This window comes from Elaeis guineensis, chromosome 4 (genome assembly GCF_000442705.2).
Source record: "Elaeis guineensis isolate ETL-2024a chromosome 4, EG11, whole genome shotgun sequence".
NCBI lineage: Eukaryota > Viridiplantae > Streptophyta > Magnoliopsida > Arecales > Arecaceae > Elaeis > Elaeis guineensis.
In genome coordinates, this window is record NC_025996.2 from 137,538,708 (window position 1) to 137,563,213 (window position 24,506).

Genomic DNA, 24,506 nt, shown 5'->3' on the forward strand with positions numbered 1-24,506 from the left:
AATTTGTGTTCAAAAAATTGGATAACTTTTTTTAATGGATTTATTCTATTATTAATCTCAACTGCCCGTTTATTCCAACCGTAATCTTCATAATACGTAAATGCAGGCAGGCGTCCATCGAAACCCGCAGGCAGGACTGGAGATCCGACGGTTGCAATGGATGGGCCGTATCCAATTTCGTGGAGGAAGTATTCAAGCCGGAAGCCAGTTTCGTTTCAACTTCCGCAACACCCCTGTAACCACTTTAAAATTCCAACCAATAAAAAATAGCAGAAATACTACTACCTAGAAAGAAGAGGGCCGATAGGGACAAGGAAGGGAGACCAAAAATAATCTCGACTTTCTCTTCTTTGTTCTTCGCTTGGAACGATCTCTTGAATTCGTCGTCAACGAAAGGTCGGTAAATTTCTCGTCTAAATCTTATTCGAAATTTATCAGTTTCTTTAATAATATATGATATTTGATTCCGACTTGGAACCGATTATATTCCGATCCTTTTCCTTGGTAATTTTTCGTTTTTATTTTTCATTTTATTTTTGATGTGATTACATCTCGATTTTTGGCTGGTTATAAGATTCTTTCTTCGCAAGAAATTTTATCTTGGTGAGGTCTTGACGATTTTTAGGGTTTTGACGGGTATTAGCGTTTGAAACTCTTGCGATCATCGGCAGTAATAGATGTTTCTGATTTTTAGATTAGCATTTCGTAATTTGTCTGGGGATGCTTCTTCCTGTCATGGTGCGATGTTTTAACGCTTCTTGGTTTGTGAAATTTGGAATCATATGTCATCAGTTTTGTACTGATTGTGTTCTCTTCAATAGATCATTGATTTTTCGCCTACTAATCAATATATATAGGCGTCCATATATATATATATATTTTGATTGGCTTCGGTTGATGTTATCTTTTCTTTCTGCATTGTTCTTCTCAGGGTTTAGGACCGGCTTTGGTTGTTATTCTTGACCCTTTCATTTTTCCGGGATTTTTCCTTTAACTCATGTGGATTAGCTTCAGTGGATGCTCCTTGATTTGATTATAAGGTTATCAATGCTGTATTTGAGGGATCTTTGAATTGCTTAATTGTGGTCTCATTTGTTATCTTTTTATTGCATCAGGATTCGGAAATTTGGTTTTGACATCACTGCACCGATGAGATTCAAGAAAGGGTGCAAGGTGGAGGTCTTGAGGAAGAGGCAGGTGCCCCCAGGCTCCTGGTGGTGTGCAGAGATCATCTCGGGGGATGGTCATATGTACAGCGTGAAATATGATCATTTCTTGCCGGATATGGATGGGGTTGTGGAAAGAGTACCAAGAAAGGCTATCAGACCATGCCCTCCTCCTGTCAAGTGTCCAAGGAGTTGGGTTCCTGGTGACATTGTGGAGGTCTTTGAGAATAACTCATGGAAGCTTGGAGAAGTATCAAGAATTGTTGGTGGGAATTGCTTTGTTGTCAGACTTCTTGGATCCTCCAGGCAGTTTAGAGTCCATAGATCTGGCCTTAGGGTGCGACTGTCTTGGCAAAACAACAAATGGGTTGTGATCCAGAAGGTAATATGATCAGCTCTTGCTCTTTGTAGATTATTTTTAATTGGCTGCATTACCTTATTTCCCATCATGCTCCAAGAGTACACATTTTATTGTCCTGCTTACAAGAAGTTTCTTAGATCTGTGCCCTCAGTATTGATCTTCCTTTGATTGTTTTCAATTATCTTAAAGTCATGTTGAACAAATTTTGCATCAACTTGTGTTCTTCATTTTTAGGCTGGCTCTGTAGCTTAGTGTGTTGTCCCTTTGTGATGTCTGATTGGTTTATCACTTGCTTGCAGAAATCTGAAAGCTGCAATGATGCACTTGTTAAAAGCCTGACAAAAACCAGAAGATTCAGTCAATTAACTCAGTCATGCATAGAGTTGGAAAAATATGGGGGGCATGGTCATGTTGGTGCTGAAAATAATAACAGAGCCAAGGAACCTACCTCAAGATGCATGAAGAAAAGACCACACTTCTGCTTATCCCCTATCGAGACATGCACTGGATCTAGAAGAAAGATGAGAGCAGTTGAGAAAGGGGGATGTTGCCAGCAAGTGACCACTGCACATTCATCCCAATTACTGGAAAAGGTAGAGGCTGTGGCTTCACCACGTAAGTTGCTTGGTGAAAAATACATGCATGCTTTCTTAAACCACAAAGTTTGTGAAAGGGGCATGGGTAATCAAAAACCTCATGCTGGTGCTGGCTATTGTTTTATAGAAAGCATAGAATCTAATGATGCTGAGAGTGTTTCATCTTCTGTTGGTAGTTGCAGTCCTAGCGACAGTCCATATAGGTCCATCCTCTATCCTATATACAGCCCAACCCATGATTTGGATGGTAATTGTAATGATGCCGAACATCCTTGTGCATCAGGAAGAGAGCTTAGTTTTTATATAAAAGAGGGACTTGAAGCAGAAATTCATTGCTTAGAGTTACATGCCTATCGTTCCACCTTGTTGGCATTGTATGCCGCCGGGCCCTTAAGTTGGGATAAAGAAGTGTTGATAACCAATCTTCGTTTTATGCTTCGAATATCAAATGATGAACATCTATCAGAGCTAAGGTATTTAGCATCTGCCAAAACAGATATTCTTCAAAGTTTTCATGGCACAAATCATACCTCATTGTAGGTCTCTTTGTACTTTACTGTCTCCTTCATTTGCTTTAATTCTTCCATTGCACTGTAAACCAGTCACGGAATGTGTGCTATGTGGGTATTCAAATTTTGAGGATAAGACAGTGAATTACTGTGGCAAGACTTTTTGTATGATAAAACTTTTCCACAAAGCAATGAAATATTGTAGACTTGATTGTTTCGTATTAGCTTTCTGTGTCTTGTTATACGCTCATCATACTGGCTATACTGTATTGACTTATTTTATGGTGAAATTTTTGAACAATTACTAAAGTGATGATCTTCAGCAAGTTGTACAGTAAATAGTTGAAAGGTTATGCTATTTTGGGCAGTTCATTTTATGCTGCTATGTTAACTTAAGCATGAAAGATATCTAGGGCATTCATTACCTGATTTGCTCTCCACAGGCTTTTTCAAAGTTAGAGCTGTTTTCAATTTAATTACAGTTCTCATATAAGAATTTGGCAGGTTCAAAGAACTGAGGGCATTTGAACCCTCAATATGTAAATATGCTCCTGACACTATGTAATTCATGCTGAGGGACATGATCTTGGTAGGTCATGTTCAGGGTTGTGGTATTCATGTATTTCTTTTGTTTTGCTCAATTTTATTGAAGTCCATTTCTTTAATTAAGATGAAATCCCTTGAGTATGAGCCACTTCTCTATGCTTCATAAATATCAATGATATCTATAGTTGAGCATTTTGATGGTATCCATAGAATCTGGCCCTATAAAAGTATTCCATGATAGGATATATTTGACATTCCCCATGTATTTTTCAGGGCCAAAGTTGGAGGCTTGTATAGCTTGCCACAGGGCCAAGATGTTGGGATTTGCCACAGGGCCAAGATGACAATATAAGTCGGCATATGATGATTAGTTGGTATCTTCTGTATCTTTCGTGACTTGCATTTGAGTTTAGCCATGTGCATGTGATAATGACTACAGGTGGAAATTGGTAGCAGACAATAATTATCTATAAATTAATCCCATGATATGGAGATCTTCCAAGTTTTTATTTCCAAAACCTTCTCCTTATCTACCTTGTAGATTTCATAGCTTGCTTTGTGTCAGCTGTGTTATGTCACAGGCACGAGAAACTAAGGCAGATACTGACTCTCTTTTTTTCTTTTTTTGGGAGGGGGGAGGATGTGGGGAGGTGTGGTTTAAGTTTTATAACAAATCTGATGCATATTTTGGCTTCCGTAATCTTGTTAAGAGTGGCACACAAACCTTAAAGAGGATGCGTCGGTTTAGATCTAGAAGTTTCTAAGAGAGCTTTAGAAGCAAGGAATATTCATGCAGAATACTTTGAACATGACTTAGCCGGATGAGAGCACATGAATAGAAATGGCTTGAAAATGTGAATAACATACTCAAAAAAACATTTCTTTTTATGGATATATTTCTTAGATTATTGAATATGTGATAAGAAAAAGTATGCTTCCTGATATCAGAAGAAAAGATCAAGCAATACAAAATGATCTCATATGTGTGCTTAAAAGTATGAGAACAAAAAAGTTGTTTGCCTTATAGGGCTGTCCTTTCCTTATTCTCCTTTTCCTAGGGTGGTGGGTGGGGTTGGAGTTTGGGTTGGGGCTACAGTGGAGCAACCAGCTGGGGATGAACTACTGCTGTTCCCTTCAGTCTGCATCATTACAGGAGAACAAGATTTAGGAATCTGAACATTTGTGGTCGTCAAACAATAACACTCCTATACTATTGAACGAAGGTCATGGTGAATCAAATTATCTATTTACTAATGGATCTTTCTCTTTGCACAGAAGAGGAATTGGAAGCAGAAACTCATTGTATTGAGGTACCATTGAATAGAACAAGATATAGAAATCTAAACATGTAAAGTTGTCAAACAGTGACATTTTTTATGCCATTGTATAAGGTTCACAATGAATGAAATATAGTTCTTTACTAAGAGATATTTCTATTTGCACAGAGGAGGAATTGGAAGCAAAAGTTCATTGTATACGGTTACATGCCTATCATTCCACTCTGTGGGCCTTCTATGCATCTGGACCCTTTAGCTACAAGCAACAAACACTGATGACTGATGTCTGCCTTCTGCTTCATAAATCAAATGGTGAACATGTAGTGTAACTAAGGCATTGTACATCTTCCTGTTACTCATCATAGTTGTTGTGATGTCATTCCCTTTTGCCATTATAGGGTTTTTTTGTAATTATCTTTGTTCTCATGCTTCCATGGCAATGTAAGGCAGGCATCGAATTTATGTCTGCAAGTTTTGTATTTTGAGGTTAAGATAACATACTGCTGCAGGAATTTTGGTACAATATACCTTTCCATAAAGCAGGGAAACAGCCTGGACTGAAGGAGGGCACTTATTACTTGAAAAGCTTTGTAAAGATGGACATCTAAATACATACAATTTGCTTTTAGGTTTGCTGTGGCTGGTGTAAATGTGTGCATGTGCTTTATAAGAAAGGGATGGTGTTCTTCTTGACATTTAAAATCATGGCTATTCAGATAAGAATTTGGCAGGTTTCAAGATGTCCATAATTGCTGAGAACATTTTGAAATGTCATATGTGAATGTGTGCCAATTGTCACAGAAGAAATGTTTAAATTGTTTCTTTATTTTCTTAGCTGCAGTGTTATTGGTTAATTCATTTGAAATCCCTTATGTACAAGCAGCTTCTCTGTGCTCAGTTACATCAATGGTCTTATTGGATAAATTTTAGAGAAATTTAACATCATCCATAGGATCTGAAACTGTTGCGATTTTGTATCTAGAATATATTTATATACCTCGTGCATTTTTCAGGGCTGAAGTTGGAGGCTTGTAAAGCTTGCCACAGATCCAGGATGTTGGTGCTTATGTCACATATTATAAGATGTCATCATTGCAGCATTTCATCTTATTGACAAATAAGTGAGCAAATTTTGATTTGTTGGTACCTCCTATATCTTTTGTCATTGTTTGTTAGGGCTAGCTGCGTTCTTGTGATTTATGTTCTACAAGATGGAAGTTGATTGCAGTACCATAAAAGATCTTAGTTGAATTCCAAGTAATGTGGATTTTAAAATCGTTTATTCTCAAATCTTCTCTGACTCTGTAGTATCAAACAAAGTTGAAATTAAAACTGCACAGGTATCCAGTGGATTTTAACTAAATCTAAAGAAACAAATTTAGTTCAGGTGTGAAATACGTTGACATAACTCAGCTGAGAGGATGTGAGTGGGAATGGTATGAAGTATTCTTCAAGTACTTAAGATGCATTTGGTTTATGTGCTTTCTAGATTACTTATTGAAAATCTAGCAAGAAGGGTATTCTTAGCATTTCGAAAGAAAAGATTATAAGCAATACAAACCATTTTATTTGTCTATTTAAAAAGTTTATACAAAACGATCCAATTTAGATATTCGTATTCAATAAATGACAGTGGCTTTATATATTTTTTTCTTTAATAGATATTTTTCCTTGAGTGCTCAACAACTTCACATATCAAACAATAAGTGTATCAAGGTCCGCCGAACTGTCTCGAATTGTCTGATTCAGGGCGTGTCGAACTACATTAGAAGTTGACTAGGATGGTTCCGGCATTCCACCAATAGGGATGGGGGGGAGGGGGAAGGAAAGAGAGGAAAAGAGAGAGAGAGAGAGGGGGGAAGAGGAAAGGGTCGGGGAGGCTCGCGGAGGTTTGCCAAGGCTATTGGAGGGCCATCAAGGCCTCTGGAGCTCTGCCTTCCTCTGGAGAGAGGAAAATAGAGGCCTCTGGAGTTTCGCCCTTCTTCGTAGAAAGGAAAATAGAGAGAGAGTGGGAGGGGGAGGAGAGGCGGCCATCCCTGTTTCAATCCAGTAGAGGCTAGGGAGGAAAATCTGGCGAGGCCCCCAGATGGCTAGATTTTCCTTTTCGGCCTCTGGTAGATCGAAATAGGGGTGGCCGGCCTCCCCGGCCTCTCCGGTTGCTTCATCCCCGTTCCTCCCTCCCCCGTCTCTCTATCTCTCTTTTCCTCTCTCAATTCTTTCTCTACCCCGCTCCTTCAGTCATCCGAGGGCCTTCACGGCCCTTTGGCAGCCATCGTCGGGCTCTCCTCTATTTCCCACTCTCTCTCCCCCCCTCCCCCACTCTCTCTATTGTATCGGTTTGAGCTTTGCACGGAATGGCATGGGGGTGTATCGAACTGTGCTGCTGTTTGGCCGGTACAGGATCTAGTACCGGCACAACGAACCTTGAAGTGTACAATATATCTATAAACAAAAAGATTTAAAGGAAATATTGCAATGCAGAAATTCTAAGAATATCATTTTTGATGGAATATATTACTCTAACTAACCAAGTCATATTAGTAATTCTCCAATATGATAAATTTGAAAGTTCCGAAATTAGTCTTCAGGCTGCAGGAAGACAAGTATGTATGGAACACATATGATATTTTGTGTTTAAGAAAAAACGTAGTTTGGAAATGGATAGATGGCTTAGATAATTAGCACGCCATTTTGTTGTGAGGAAGATGCCTTTGAAGTTGTGTGCCTTTGTGGATTATTTTGTCCTTATGCTCTATGCTTTTGTAACTTTTGAGACTTCTTTTATTAGGCCTTTGTAACTTGGAGAACCTTTAAGCTTTGTATAGTGTTGTTATAAAGGAATTTATGTATTTTACAGCACAACCTGAAATGTCGAGTTTGGTTATTGTTTTAAAAGACTGTAGGTAGGTGGCAAGCCACCAGGGGACTACCCAATACCAAGGTGCTAGATGAGCGCTTAGGCAGGTGCATCCAATTAAGGTGGACAGCTGTGCAGTTAAACAATATAATTCTTATATGCACAAGCTTTTATACACCTTTCAGTCACTCCTCATATTACACATTATTGTGTATCCTTTTTTTCTTTTGCATTCTTACTCATTGTTTTTTCCTCTTTAGCTCAATTTGTAGGCTGCCGTTTGACACCTCACCTGTAGAGGCACCCATAGTGGTGCCAGAAGTCACTGCTGCATGTGGCACCACAACAAGCTGCAGCCCTGTTGCATGTGGCACCACAACCAACATCACGTAGGCAGCACTACCGGCATTTGTGTTGCAGGTGGCACCATCACCAGCATCAACCATTGCTGCTGGTGGTACCACCACCACCAGCAGCCCCTGCAGCAGGCAGTACCACCACCAGCAGCATCTCCTGCTTCAAGAGGCCTCATTACTGGCAGCAACTGTTTCTGCAAGCTGCATCCCTATCAGCAGCAACCAAGATTTTCTGTCTTAATACCAAACCCCATGCAGGTACGATGCTAGCACAGTGTTGCTATACTTGATATAGGGGTCAGTTTGGTGTACTGAGATTTGGTATACTCCTCGTACTGAGTCTTGGTTCAGTGCCGGTATGCTATGGTACGCCTGGTACGAGGTGATATGCATTGATATGGTGAATCTTGGAAGCAACCCTATTGCCAGTGGCAGCATTGGTGCTATTTGCACCATTTCCAAAACAAAAAGGGCAATCAAGGTGCGGAAGAAGAAATGAAGGAGATAGAATCAAAGAAAAGAAAAAAGAATGAAAAAAATACTGGTAAGTGTTGATGCTTACCACCATTTATAGTTCACTGCTTGCCTACTGCCAATCTCTGACCAACATTTGCCACTCACTGTGGGTTTAGGGCTATGGGTAACACAGTAACAATTTGGTGAACTGGTGGACAGGATGAAAGGGGAATTAAAGCTTGCACCTGATTGTTGAACTAATTGAGTTAACACCTGATTGTTGAACCATGTGACTTAGGTGCATATGCACCTAGGTGCCTACCTCATGGTAGGTCACTTTTTTGGGCTGCTTGGGTCCTAGGCGAGGTGCCTATTGGTCCGAACTACTTAAAGCTCGTTCCCAGACAAGCGCTTGGGCCGACTTTTAAAATAAAGAGTTTGATGAGTCACAAGGCTATCAAACTGCCTAGGTGAGGCCAAGCTTGGGAGCCCCTATGTGGCCTTGGTGGGCGCCTGTCAGCCAAGTGCTTTTGTGCCAGAGCACAAGCTTGACCCAGGGCATAATCCAGCAGACTAGAGAATGTTGAGGAGGTAAATCAACACCTCAGGAGTCACTCTAGACCAGCGCTAGTGGGTCACGGACCTAGGGCACAAGACTAGAGTGTTGAGGAGGTAGATCAACATCACAAGAATCACATTAGACCAGCTCTAGCGGGTAACCACCGTAAGACACCAGCTTATTAGACACCATACTTGGGGAGGATTTGGAAAGACCCTAGACCACATCGTGAACTTGCTGCACTTGCATGTCCTGCAACTAGTGGTTATGAATTTGATAGGGAAAGCTGTGGTTAGAGTGCGTGTCATGCTTGTGGTGTAGGGGATAACACTGCAAAATAATTGAAGATCAAGATATCCATCTTTAGATGGGTAGTTTGACCTTGGTCTTCTAGAGATTGGTTGACTGACATGGATCTGTATTTTGATTCCATATGACTAGATTGCTGAAGGATTGGGTTTAGTGAGATGAAATTAAATGGGCAAGCTGAGATCATGGGGCTAGCATCAAGGATCTCAAGTGATTAAAACACATTTTTTTATATTTTGGGAAGAGATGATATAAAGTTCAACGAGAAGTATCTCCTAGCCATCTATAAGTTTAATTTGATAGATCAATGAGCTTCATCATTCTGGGGTAACATTTTTGTTACGAAGCGTGTGAATGCATTTGATAATTGGTCTAATGTGATGTTGTTAACTCTGGTCTTATTGACTATATTAGGAGGGAGATGTGGCCATGCTTTATCCAATCTGTTGAATAGGCTTATCACTCGGGTTTAAAGTTGTGTTGTATTTAATGACTCCTATGGTAAGGAGTTTCAGTTCCCAAGTTGGGAGGCTGCTTCCCGGAACCCTCAAAAGGAAATTAACAAACTAGATTTGCTAGTTTTACTTGTGCGATCAAGGGCAGCAACATTTCTGTCTTAAATTAGAGCACATCCAAATAGGATAATAATGCAATTAAATGTTATTATTTTCATCAGATTGAACATTATGCATATTTGTCGCTTGCTGAAGATGCTTATATGGGTGCAGGAGGTGAAGATGTGGTGAGCTAGAGGAGCCTGGGCATGCATTTGAGGAGGAACACTAACTGATGGATAAGAGGGCATTGGAGGGCGTCTCTGTACTTGAACTGAGGTATGTTTTGATGACATCTAAGGGTGAGGAGGATTGGAGACACCATTAATTTTCATACTTCCATCAAGATTGGTGACAAAAGTAGAAAACTTGTTGACAGGCAACAGCTGTATCGACATGGTTCTGGAGTCTGCTAGGGTTTGGTTTGTGAAACTAGAGTTGTAACTGCCACCTTATAAGGTTGTCTAGGTAAATGACCAATGTGCTCATAACATAGATGTGGTAAGTGGGTTGAGTTCTTGTGGGGGTACACTTATTCTCAAATGTCGCCAAGTATTATGAAAAAACCTGTAGATGCACTGAGCATCGCATAGACCATACATGTATGGTTGGTGGGTTTTGGTGGTACCAGTTATGACCAGTAACTACCCTTCGTGTGAAGATTTTGGTGAGACCTATTTTACTTTGACTACTGATGATACAACTGAAGATTATGTAGTTTCTGAGAATTACTTATTCAGGAGTAGCCACCTATGATTTTCAAGCGCATTCTCATGAGTTTATTTCTTTTGGGAACGACATGCAACTGGAGTCATAGGTTAATTTTGAGAGTAATAAAAATAGTTGCCACTAGTTTTAGCATTAAGCATGCCATGCCATGTGTAGTTGTACATTCTATAAAATGCTCTGAAGTCTGTGATAGAATATCTTAATTATTTGTCGGGCTTTGGTAATCATTGGCAAACCTTACAGATGGACTTTGATTGGTACTCTTGAAATCCACTTGACTGTTTGCATAGTATAGTGAAATTTACTGTCAAATTGTATCTTCATCATGGAGAACTTGGTTCATGTTTGGCCAACATAATCTTGTCTAGATGGATCTTTTTCACTACACGCTGCCTTCTTATTGCTGGTTTTTGTGCCTATGATCTGTGGAAGCATCATTCTGGTTCTGATCACGTTGGCATCAAGAGTATATCTGCATATTCTTCTTTTTTTTGTGCCCGTGTTTATAATATGTAGTCCACTGATGTATGGTACTCTGATTGTTTGCACTTTGCTCAGGTAATTCTTGAGACATATATACATATATATTGATGAATGGATTTCATTTAATCTGATTTGGTAGTTTGCTTCATGTTGTATCATAAGATTCTCCTTGGAAGCTATGTAGTAGTCCACCTTATAGATAAATGATTTGATTGATTGCAGAAAAAGAACTTGATCTGAACATGCTTATGATTCTAATACAATAGCATGTCAAGCTGTTGATTGCTATGGATGTTTATCTTAATTTCCACATGCTAGCATAAGTAAAGTACTGATTAATTTAAACTACAGAATTCATGTCACCTTTTTTGGGAGTGGACTTACAAGTTTGGTTCATATCCATGTAAATCATACTAAATATATGACATGTGAAAGTTTGTGTATAAAACCTAGCATTGGTTTGGCCAAAACATCGGAGCTTCATAATGGACTTAAAAGTTAACAAAAGATAAATGTGTGTTCATAGCTTGTTTTATTTGTTACATTGTAGTTCTGATAACACTAGCAGTAAGAGCAGATTTTCTGACTAATCTCTGAGCTAGCTGACTGGCTTTCTTAAGAACAGTGGTGTTTCTAAATTGCCGACTGAAAAGGTCCCCAAGCACAAACCCTGATTATTTTGGTGCATAATATCAGTCATGGCTAATTTAGTAAGTAAAATATAGTCTGTAACATGCGACCATTGAAATTTTGGGATCATTTGAAGTATTGGAGAAGTTAATCTATGTAGATTGTATCTACTATTCCTTGCTTTAGATGAAGAGTGCTCATATTTGAAAGGAAGAAAGATCCTCTAGGAGGCTGAAAACCTTTTGCTTGCAAATTGTGCCATGTCATGGTTAGCAGGATCACAGTGGTGGTAATAATATTATCAAAATTAGAGGAAAGTTTTGAAATTGTTTTTGATTTTTTTTTCCCCTTCAGGTAATGTTCTTGAAACAATTGTTGCTGAACAGATACTCTGGAACTATTCAAATATCCATCATTTGTTCACATATTTTATGATTTATTTACAGGTTGTTCATGACTGACTAATTGAAGACAACTTTAGGGGTTGCAAACTAATGTTGTCGTATACTGTTACTGGTGGATTTGCCATTGTTTGTTGCTCTAGTCTATAGTGTAAGTTGCAAGCTGATGAATTGTTTGATATAGATAGATAATTTGTGTTTGGAGAAATTAAAAAAGGTAGAACAATTCAAATTCATTTCATGTTTTTATTAGGTTGAGTCTTCAAAAGCAACTCCAAGTCTTTCCGTGTTTTCATTACATTGGTCCATATTGAGAGCTTTAAGGGTTACCTATTGCAGAAAAAATTGGTGGGCATTTTTGGTCCGAAAAAATACAAGCAAATTTTGAAAGGAATATTTTTTTTAAAAAAAAAAAAGTTGAAGCACTCATTTATTGCCAAGTATAGGATTTTATAATATTTGTTTATTTGAATTTTTTGCATTTTTGTTGTATGTTCAGATTTTTAAGTAGTTGTAAACGTTTATGCGGCTGTAAGGGGTTCCTTGATCCCAAAACTGCGAGGGGCGGATGGAAGGTTTTGGGCATATTTGCGTTGCTTTTAAGGGAATCCAGAATAAGGTCTGTTTGGGGCATTTCTTCTACGTATCTTTTGGCAATAATTCTTTTTTTTGCTATTTTTGAAAGTAAAAAAAATTAAAAATTATATATTTTAATTTTTAAAAATATTAATATATTTAGCATAGTTAATTATTTTTAAAATTTAAACATCATAGTGATGGTAGCAGCGGCTGATTTGGCATAGATATTGGTGGGGCTAATGATGTGATGGTGGCAAGATGGTGAAGTTGGTTGTATTGACAGGTGTGGCTATATTAATGGTGTTGGTGGTGGGGTGCGACGGTGATATGGGGTGTGTTAGGGGTAGGATGAAGGTGGCCATGATTTCGAAGGTGGTGTCAATAAGGATGGCAGCAAAAATGACAATAATGATAGTGGAGGTAACGATAGCGGACACCAACGCCTTCTAGCTCGTAGCAGCAGTAATGCTCCTATTTATTCCTCTTCTGCTTTAGAAAGAGGGTTAGCCCTGGCTAAAGCTTAGCGGAATTGACTTCTCACTGAAAAAAAAAAGGATAATCATCAACTTCTAGCTTCGGAACATTTCGATACTTTGAGAAATCGACCTCGGACATAGGATTTCAAACCTTGCCGGCGGAGGGTGGTTTTTAGTAGGCATAGGCCATCGATAAAGTTATTGTAACGGAGGTTGTTGGGATAATTCAATCAACTTTCGATTTTAATTTTATATCGGTTTTATGAATATAATATTTTGATTAATAATTAATTGATCGATCGATAGTCGGTTATTATCAATCAACAACGGATAATTTGGTTAATTTCTGATCGAAGATCATCGGTATATCAAATAATTGATCGATGTTGATTCAAATCTTCATGATTATCGATTTATTATTATTATTATTATTATTGACATATAGTAGATTTATCTTCTCACGATTACATAATGTCAGAATGTGTAGAACTTATATATTTAACCGTTATAAATGGTTATCGATTACGTGTCACGATCATTAGTGGCATAAATAGTCTATTAAGTTCATGATTATGGTTTGATAATTTAGTGTCATAAAAAGCGGAATCACGTGCTCGATGGTTACATCAGAATTATCTATAAAAAGAAGATAAATGAATAGCATGAATAAGATAATTTTAGGCGGAGATTTTACCATTTCATATATTTTTCATTCGTTGTTCATCACTTTTCGCTGACTTAAGCTTCGGAGGATCTCCGTCGGATATAATTTCGGTCTGTGTGGATTTCGTTTTGCAGGTGCTCTTCACCGGCGACGGACGCAACAGAAGATTGGCCGCAACAGATTGGTGTGCCAGGAAGGGGGAGAATACAATCAACCATGTCAAAAATCAGAGTTCAACTCTCGACAGGATCGGCGAGGCAGTCTTTCGGTCGAAAAGATGTTTTTCCCCCCACTTCCAGTGGCAGAGTCCAATTTTTCGCACATCCTGTGATCACTATAGATGCACAGATTGCTGCATTAATGTAGCAAATGAATGTATTAACGGAGGTGGTCTAAAGCCTCCAGCAGCAACAAACTCAGCAGTAGCAGCCGTCGGTGGAGGAGCCGGTGGCTCAGTCAGTGTCATCTAGGTACAGTCGTCATCCTCCATGGCATTCACCTTTATCTCTGGAGCGACAATCATCTCGGCACTTCCATCGAGACGGACAACCACATTCTCGGCACTCCCATCGTGCCATCCATCATTTGCGGCGTTCTTCCTCTCCTTCTCGTGTACATAGTATCAGGAAGGGGAAAAAACTGCGGACGCCTTCTGTTTCTCCATCTTCAAGCTCTTCAGAGGGTTCTACCTCTGAAGTTTTTCAGCAACGGCGGCTTGACGACTACGAACGCAAGTTCAAGAGATTGACCACCAGCTTATCCAACTTTAGATGGAATATAGGAAGTCTTTCAACGACTACGACTTCTACACTGTCAAGCCTCTCTCTCAGTGCATCTTGGATGAATCGATTTTTTCTCGGTTCAAGATATCACAGATAGAGCCATACGATGGCTCCACTGATTTGATCAACTATTTGGAGAGCTATAAGGCTCTCATGATGATTCAGAGGACAACCGATGTCCTCTTATGCATCAGCTTTTCGATAAATATTCGGAAGACTGCTCGAGCTTGATATTTCGAACTTCAGTCAGGGAGCATTAACTTCTTCGAGTAGCTCGAACGTTTTTTCGTGGCCCACTTCAGCATTAGCCGAAGGCCGCCACGGACATCAGACAGTCTCTTCTCTATTAAGCAAGATGAGACAAAGACATTGAGAGATTTTATGGTTCGTATTGACTACACTTGAGGTCAGGGATCTCAATGAAGATATGGCCATATCGGCCATGAAGAGGGGTCTGAGGGGATCTATATTCACATATTCTCTAGATAAAATTCTCCTTCGGACTTATATTGAATTTTTAGAGCATGTGTACAAGTATATTCACGCAGATGAAGCTGCTTCTGACCGACGCCAGACAGAAAGAAAAGGTCAGAAGAAAAAATAGAAGAAAAGTGGAGTTCCGATCGAATCAAGTCGGCCAATTACCAATAAAAGAGCTTCACCTGGACGATGGAGTCCGAAGCCAATTAGCTATGGTAGGTATGACTCCTATACTCCTTTTTCTGCTCTTCGTGCGTAGATTTTGATGGAGATCGAAGAAGAGGAGTATTTACGATACCCCCATCAATGAAAGCGTCATTGAGGAGCCGTGACAGAAAGAAGTACTGTCAGTTTCATTGTAATCACTGTCATGATACCGAACAGTGCATCCAGCTCAAGGATGAGATAGAGGTCCTGATTCGACAAGGTTATCTCGAAAAATTTTGATGCAATCGTCTGACTCAACCTCCTATCGACCAATAACCTCAGTTGTAAGCTGAGGAGACAATCAACAATCGATCAACGGTGGGAGTAATCAACAAGATCTTCGAACGATCAAGGAATTGCGGGGCAACATTCGAAGAAGACTCGGCAAAGAAACTATGATTCGATAATGTAATTATTTTTTCGAAAGATGATGTTCGGAGAATACAAACTCTTCATAATGATGCTGTCATTGTCTCGGTGATGATAGCAAATTATGATGTAAAAAGAATTCTAGTTGATAATAGAAGCTCAACAGATGTTCTTTTTTACTCGATTTTTTTCGAACGCGATTACCGACTGATCGATTTAGAAGAGTCTTGACGCCATTAGTCGATTTTACTGAAGATGCAGTTACTGTAGAAGAAGAAATCACTCTCCCATTAACCACAAGAACAGATCCACAATAGAGTACTGTTTTATTGATATTCACAGTTATTCGAGTTCTCTTGGCCTATAATACCATACTTGGATGATCTGGACTTAATGCTCTGAGAGCAGTAGTCTCAACATATCATCTATTGATCCGATTTCCAACAAAAAGTGGTCGGAGAGATACGTGGAGATCAACAACTCGTCCGACATTGCTTTTTGATCTCCACACAGAATAATCAACCTGAAGACTCTTTGTTCGTTGATAAATTGGATCAAAGAGAAAATGAAGAAAGGGGTGAACCAGCCGAGCAACTGATTTTCATCTCACTAAAAGAAGATACTGAGAAGACGGTCTAAATTGTATCGTAGTTGCCTGATCCGGAGCGGCAACAACTAATAAATCTACTCAGAGCAAATGTCGACATTTTTGTTTGGTTGACTACTGATATGCCCAGCATTTCTTCGGAGATAATAACCCATCAGCTAAATATTGATCCAAAAATTAAGTTGATGAGATAAAAGAAAAGACCTTTTGCTCCTGAAAGGCAGAAGGTCATCGACGAAAAAGTCGACAAGCTCCTTGCAGCTGGCTTCATCAGAGAAGTTAATTATCCCAATTGGCTCATCCATGTAGTGATGGTGAGAAAAGTCAATGAAAAATACAGAATCTGCATTGACTATATAAATTTAAACTAAGCCTGTCCGAATGACAGTTTCTCCTTGTCGAAGATTGATCAACTAGTTGATGCGATTTCGGAGCATTGACTTTTAAGCTTCATGGACGTCTTTGCAGGCTATAATCAGATTCGGATGGCATATGAAGACGAGGAGCACATAGCCTTCGTAACCGACAAAAATATCTACTGTTGTAAAGTAATGCCGTTCGGTTTAAAAAATACTGGAGCAACTTATTAATGGCTAGTTAACAAGATATTCAAGGCACAAATCAGATAAAATATGAAAGTTTATGTGGATGATATGCTAGTGAAAAGTCCTCAAACTATTGATCTTATTCGGGATCTAGAAGAAGCCTTCAGCACATTTCGATGACATCAGATGAAGTTAAATTCGACTAAGTGTGCATCTGGGGTAATTTTTGAAAATTTTTTTGGATTTCTTGTGTCACAACGAGGAATTAAAGTCAATCTTGAGAAAATAAAGGCTATCATCAATATGAAGCATCAAAATTTTAAAAAAGAGATTCAACAACTTAATGGAAGGATCGCCACACTCAGTCGATTCATATCAAGGTCGGCAGAAAGATGTTTGCCCTTCTTCAAGATCTTGAGACAAGTAAAGGATTTGACATGGTCAGATGAGTGCCGACAATCTTTCGAAGACCTAAAAAGATATTTGACATCTTCACCGTTATTTATAAAATCAAAGGTCGGAGAAACTTTGTATCTCTATTTGGCAACTTTTACTGAAGCAGTTAGTTCGGTACTCATCTAGGAAGATGAGAATCGAATTCAACGATCTATTTACTATACCAGCAAGGTGTTTCATAATACCGAAATAAGATATTCGAGGACAGAAAAAATGATCTACGTCCTAATCATATCATCACAATGACTTTGCCCATGCTTTCAAGTACATCCCATTGTCGGTTTGATATATCAGCCGTTGAAGGCAATTTTATACCGACCTCTGATATTTCAGGCCGAATGACAAAGTAGGCAATAAAATTCAGTGAGTTGATATACAATATTGCCCACGTTTATCGATGAAGGCACAAGTTTTGACCGACTTCATCGCAGAATGTACTATACCGGACAATAATTCTGAGGATAAATTCAATGACAAAATAAAGCCAGTTAAAACTCCCAAGTCCGACTTAACATTGACATGAGTGCTACATATTGATGGAGTATCTAATGTATAAGGCGGTGGAGCTGGTCTCATCCTCACTAATTCTGAAGGGGTTGTAATAGAATATGTCTTTCGATTCAATTTCAAAACTTCAAATAACCAAGTCGAGTATGAAGTATTCCTAGCTGGCTTAAAGATTATCAAGGAGCTTGACATAGACAACCTGAAGGTCTTTACTGACTCACAGTTGATTACCGGACAAGTTAAAAGCGAATTTGAAGCTCGAGACCCCATTATGGTGAAGTATCATCAGAAAGTGAAAGATCTTGCATCGATTCTAAAATATTTTGAGATCTCTCACATTTTAAGAACAAAAAATGTTCAAGTCGATGTACTTTTTCGACTTGCGACTATTTCATTCAATTTGTTGGGTCAGACATTCGTTGAATATTTTGAATAGCCAAGTATTGATAAAGTTGAAGAAGTGCTGCAAATCAATGATGAGCCAAGTTGGATGGATCCAATCATCCAGTACTTGACTGATAGAACTCTTCCAACAGATCCTTTAGAAGTCAAATGACTCAGATTGACGGTCTCACAATATGTTTTGATGAGTGGTCAACTTTATAAAAGGTCGTTCGCTCTTCTCTTACTGAAGTGTTTGAGATCAACAGATGTCGACTGTGCACTCAGAGAAGTTCACGAAGGGATTTGTGAAAATTACTTAGGAGGTAAATCTCTGGCTTATAAAATCTTACGATAAGGATATTACTGGCTCACCATGAAGAAAGATGCAGCTGAACGTGTTCGAAGATGTGAATCATGTCAGAAATATATAAATATACAACATCAATCGGTCAGTCAGTTGACATCAATTGTTGTACCATGGCCCTTCGCACAATGAAAAATTAACATACTTGGTCCTTTCCCTCCGGCATCTGATCAGAGGAAGTTTATAGTGGTCGTCATTGATTACTTTACTAAATGGATGGAAGCTGAACCTTTTGCACAAATTACTGAAAGTAAGAAGGAAGACTTCATTCAGAAATCAATCATATGCAGATTCGATCTATCATACACCATCATTACTGACAATAGTCGACAATTCGACAATCAGAACTTCAAAGAGTTCTGTGCGAAATTTCACATTACGCACAAATTCACATCAGTCGGTCATCTACAATCCAATGGTGAGGTGGAGGTAACAAATTGAATAATCCTGCATGGTCTCAAAATCAGACTGAATGAACCTAAAGGCTTCTGGATGGAAGAACTATTATTCGGTCTTATGGGCATATCGAATAATTCGTATATTAATGGGAGAATCGTCATTCAATCTGGCTTATGGAACAGAAGTGATGAACCCACTTAAGATCGGATTACCATCAGCAAGGGTGGAACAATACATTGAGCCGAACAATTCAGAATGTCGGAGAGCCGATCTAGATCTACTTTTGAAAGTCTGACAGTAAGCTCAAGTTCGGATGGCAGCATATCGGCAAAGAGTAGTCTGGTATTATATTGCAAAAGTTAAACTGAAGGTCTTCCGTCCAGGAGACCTGATCTTAAGAAAGGCAGAAGATTCAAAGCCTTTAGATCAGGAGAAGTTATCTTCAAATTGGGAAGGATCCTACAGAATAATCGAGACACTTCGACTAGATGCATATCGGCTAGAAACTCTTGATGGAACAATTATTTCATAGATCTGGAATGCCGGCAACTTGAAGATGTATTATCAATAAAGTTGTTCATATGTTCAATGTCCAGAATGAATCAGATTCATAAAAGCTTCGACCAACTACAAAATAATAGTATGAATGAACAATTAATTTTTATCGACTATCTCAATTTTCACTATAAAAATCGATACATCGATTGTATCTCGGTACCGACTATATCTCGATTTTTCACTGTAAAAATTGATTCTAGTCGAATAATTACTTATGCCGATTTAGTTTTAACTAAATGGAATATTATGCCAATACGATTATGATCGAATTGAAAATACATCGATTTGATTACGATCAGTTGAAGAATATTTGACTTACCATCGTTTATCAAAATAACTAGACATACTGATTTGACTAGAATCAGTAGAAGGATGTTCGGCTTATCATCGTCCATCCAAATATTTAAAAAGTAAGGTATGTCGATCAATATTTAACGGATAAATTCTATAGTTATTACTGAACGTTCGAGTCACCGATCGGTATTCGATTGTCCGACTATAATTTTACAACATTAAAAGTACACAAAAGAAAGAATTTATACTTGAAAAATTTTTCTTTTCATTCATTAAAGGGAAAGTTACAAAATTGGACCCAAGGTCCGACTACAAAATTATCTGATTATAAAAAAAAAAAATGTTACACCGATCATCGATCATTGTCTTCATCTTGCTCCGGTGCAGCTTCGATAGTTGGAGCAGGTTTTGGAGCAATCGAAGCATCATCTTCGATCGGTGTAGTGCCTTCTTCAGCAGCTTCATCTTTCGAACAAGGAGGAATGATGCCGCTCAAGTCCAAATCTGGATACGATTTTTCAATCGCATCTCGACCGTCCTCGTACTCGACGCAGTAAGAAGCATATCCGCCTTTGAGAATTTCTTTCTTGAATTTTTCAGAATTTTTAAAATTTTCGACGGTCAAACTCAGGGCTTCCCTCGCCTACTCTGCTTCAGCTCTCGTGGAGGTCGATGCTATAGTGCCAGCCTTTTCAGGGTGGCCCGATGCCTTCCACGCTTCACTTTCATTTCTTCAATGCAGCCATCCCTCTCTTTGGAGCCGATGGATGGAGTGTTTCTTGCTCCTGATCCGCGACTCAAGGGACGAGATATTTTGGTGAGTCAACTCAAGTTCGGCTCTGGAGGATTATAGGTCGGCCGTCATTCGGGAGATCTACTCATGAAGTTTCTTCTCCCGTTCAGTTGTCGTCTGGAGTTGTTTAACGGTAGTATTTTTTTCAGCAGTGACGGCTGCTATCTTATCCATCCAAGATCGACGGAAGTCGGCGATCTTCCGATAGCCGCTCTCTAGAGCGTGCATATCGTGCGCCCACTGAAAATAGAAGATAAGTCAAGTCAGATCAGATTAAAAAAAAAATAGAAGAGATATTGAAAAACTTATCCTGAGTATCATCGGGTAGAAAGATGAAAATATTTCGACAACAGTTCGATTCTTCCTGTTCTCCTAATCAGTTGGGAGAAAGGCAGCTTCGATGAGCCGCTTGGCCAATGCCGGGTTGGCCAAGGTCGACTCATCCTCGGCAATCCTTATGTCGAAAAGTATTAGAAGGCCCGCAGACGACCTGTCATCAGCTAAAGTCGTCGGTGCCTTCTCTCGATCCCCAGTTGGTGGTCGAGCGCTCGAGATTGCTGGCAAGTCGGTGCTCGACTGCGTCCGAGAATGTTCTGTTGGAGGAATGGCTGGTGCAGTCGCAGATTGTTCGGATTCGGTCGCAACTCCCACCTCGGTCCGAATCTCTACTGATGGAGCCACCGATGGTATTGCTACAACTCCATTGTCTTCTGCCGTCCCATCTTCAGCAGATGGTGCCTCAGGAAGCCTTGTCGGGATCGACAATGTCAAAATTGGCTCGGGAACTGTCTCTAACGGAATGTCTGATTCCTTCGTCGGTATTGATGGAGTGGCAACCCGACTCTTCTTCGACGGTCGAGAAGGTCCAGTTTCAGCTGCTATATTCTTCTTGACAGCGTATAAGCAGATATCGACAGCCGATATTCGTGTCTTTGGCTGTATAGCTATAATCAGAACAAAGAGATCAGTATAAAATTCAGAAAAAAATAAAGAGATCGACTATGTTATACCTAAAGAAGTGACCGAACTAAGTCCGGCATTATAGAGAGTTTGTTCGGTTATCAGCTTTCGTTGCAGTGGAACTGTCATATTTTTCAGTTGAAGGAAATCTTTCCGATCATCGGCCTTTACTCGACTGTTCTCTTTGGGGCCAGTTCTTGGATTACCCCAGCACGAAGGAAAGCCCAGGAAAAAGAAGAAGAGATAAAGAAAAATTAGTTCTTTCATCCATGAATGGATGATGGAAGATTGGTGATAAAAGAAAGATCTTTTCTCAGATTGAAGAACCATCAATCCTTGGCCTTCGGATGAGGACGAAGGATAAAGAAAGATCGAAAAAGGGAAGGACGAGGTTTAGTCAGGATAAGCCGACATAGCAAGACAAAACTGATGATCAGTCGGATGGAATTCGGAGCCAGCTGAGCAGGATAAAGGCCATAGTAATCAAGAAGATTTTGGACAAACTCCGGAATCAGGAATTGAAGACCGGTCTGAAGGTCCTCTATATGAAATGCAACCTGATCTGGAGGAGGGGAATTCACCTGATCGTCCAGACTAGGAGCAAAAAGCTGATACTCCGAGATACGATATTGTTTCTGGAGCCGTTCAACATTGGGCCCAGATAAAAAAGAAGCTTCCATTTCTGGACCTGAGGGAGATTCGTCGGTCGGATTCCCCGACCGATTGTCCCGAAAAGAAGCCTTTTTAATGGCCATCGAAAATGAAAAAGTAGAAAAGAGGAGAAAATTCTAAGAGAAAAATCCTAAGAGAAGGAAGAAGGACTCGACCTGAAGCCAAGGATGGAGCGAGAAACAAGACCTGGGAGCTTCTAGTACCGAGACAATCTTCCGACAGAACTTTCTATTACAGAGAAGCGACAAATGCAAAAGTAAGGTCTAGATGAAAATGACTTCATATATATAGGATCCCTTAACGGTCCGGATGAAATCAGTCAAATCAAGATTTTTTCTGATGTCGATACATGGTGACATCAAGATCGATCATTGGTTGAATGGTTTGATGCACCTGCTCTTAGATCATGCCACCTCACCGTTATCCGCGTGAGCAGCTCAAAGCCAATGATGTTTGGACACGTGATCAAAATCTATTAGTCAAAATCAAATTGTTCGGATTTCTTAGGCATCGAATTATCTTTCCGAAACGATAGCCTAATGATGATTTCACAACTATCGAAACAACAAAATAGGTGGAGATCTCTCGTATTTCAAAAAGTCATTAATACCAGCTGTTGAGTCGGGGCTCGAGGCAGCATGTGGCAACTCCTTTGGTCCAATGTGATAGACCACGTGACAGTATACACGTCAGACCACCTTGGACTTGGGAGTAAGGAGCAACTGTTGGGACAATTCAACCAACCTCCGACTCCGACTCTACATCGGCCATATGAACACAATACTCTGACAAATAATCAGTTGATCGATCGATAGTCGGATATTATCAACCAACAACGGACAACTTGATTAATTTTCGATCGAAGATCATCCGCATATCAAATAACGAACTGATGCTTGTTGGAGTCTCCACGACTATCGAACTACTACTATTATTGACATATAGTCGGCTTATCTTTCCACGATCACATAAAGTCGGAACTGCAGAATCTATACATCTAATTGTTATAAACGGTTATCGATTACATGTCATAGTCATTAGTGGGTATAAACAGTCCATTAATTCCATGATTATAGTCCGATAATTTAGTGCCATAAAAAGCGGGACCACGTGCTCGATGGTTACATCAAAATTACCTATAAAAAAGAAGTAAATGAACAGTATGGGTAAGATAATTTTGGACGGAGACTTTGCCATTTCAAATATTCTTCATCTATTGTTCACCATTCTCCACTGACTTAAGCATCAGAGGGTCTCCGTCGGATATAATTTCGATCTGTGTGGATTTTGCTTTGCAGGTGCTCTTCATTGACGATGGGGCAACAGGGGATTGGCCGCAACAAAGGCAATGGTGTAATATGAGTTTTTATTTTTTAAAGTATCAGAAGGTGGGGATTCTTATTTTCATTTTTTAAAAATAATGAAATAATTTTGAAAAATAAAAATAGGAATGATTGCACCAAAGATTTTGTTTTATTTCAGCTTTTGCGTTTTTAGTTTTAAAAATAAAAAACAATAGCTATAGCTATATGCCAAATAAATGTCTAGTTTCTGATTTTTATTTTTTTTAAAAATGTAAATTAAGGCAAAAATGGTGTTTGGAAATCTTGTTTCTATTTTTAGTTTTTTGAAAATCTTTTCTCAATTTGTGAATTATGAAAACTAGCAAATTTGATTTTCCAAGCATTTTCAAATCAAAGTTGTTGACGGTGACCAATGCCTTTTTTAAAAATTCTGTGCATCGCGGGCGGTGTAAAAAATCTGACGTGGAGTGTACCGTCTTATCTCATTGGTCCACGTAGCCATCACTTTTCAATGTATATTTAATATCTGCAGTTTTATTTTTTTGTTTGAAATTTTGAATGATAAAAATGTTCCTATTTTTTAGAAAAAATTATGACATCTTATGTCTATATTATGGTATTCTGCATATATAAAGTTACAATTTGACGCGCAAGGTATTATAATTTGACGCAGGATGTAATAATATGTCACAAGATGTGATAATTTTTTTAAAGAATAGAGATATTTTTGTCATTCAAAATTTTTAAATGAAAAAATAGAACTGTATGCATTAAATGCACGTTGGAAAGTGGTTGGGCAAAAATGCTCATTCCATTTTATGACGTCCTGGATCGTATGATGATTTTCTGCATATAGGATGTCATAATTTTTTAGATCATATTATGATATTTTATGTACAGAATGTCATAAATTTTTGGGTCATATTATGACATCGTGCGTGCAGGAAGTTATAATTTGACGTAAGATGTTATAATATCTTACAAGATATCATAATTTTTTTAAAAAGGGATATTTTTGTCATTCAAAATTTCAAACAAAAAAAATAGAATTGCAGATATTAAATGCGTATTGAAAAACAGTTGCTATATGGATCAATCGATAAGATGATGCATTTTATGTTGAATTTTCTACATCGTCCGCCTGCGATGCATAAAGAAATTTTCATGTCTCTTTATCACCATCCGTGCCACCATACTCGTTGTACCTCGCTCTTGTGGCAATCTTAGAGACCATTGTCATGATTTTTGGTTTTTCCGACAAGCATAAACTTTGTTTTATGAAATTGAAACTTGGAAGTAACGCCAAACACTATTTGG

At 38.9% G+C, this 24,506-nt stretch overlaps 1 protein-coding gene across 24 annotated transcripts; it reads left to right on the plus strand.

Annotated features, from left to right (window-relative positions):
• The first annotated feature begins 186 nt into the window (after window positions 1-186).
• Window positions 187-24,505, plus strand: LOC105042529 (uncharacterized). Of its 24 annotated transcripts, none has more exons than XR_012141065.1 (11): window positions 187-396; window positions 1,116-1,548; window positions 1,827-2,596; window positions 3,452-3,552; window positions 4,454-4,526; window positions 4,624-4,767; window positions 5,469-5,576; window positions 7,352-7,434; window positions 7,573-7,926; window positions 8,020-8,212; window positions 9,721-10,314. XR_012141065.1 is itself a non-coding variant. In XM_073256873.1 (4 exons), exons 2-4 carry the CDS (start codon window positions 1,150-1,152, stop codon window positions 3,528-3,530), a joined length of 1,248 nt encoding a protein of 415 aa, XP_073112974.1. In that variant the 5' UTR covers window positions 187-396; window positions 1,116-1,149; the 3' UTR covers window positions 3,531-5,092. The 24 variants fall into 24 exon arrangements, 1 of the variants encoding a protein (XP_073112974.1); XR_012141067.1 differs by having other exon boundaries at window positions 4,454-4,488; XR_012141072.1 differs by adding an exon at window positions 13,643-24,505 and having other exon boundaries at window positions 3,452-4,767; window positions 9,721-9,825.
• Window position 24,506: the final 1 nt, after the last annotated feature.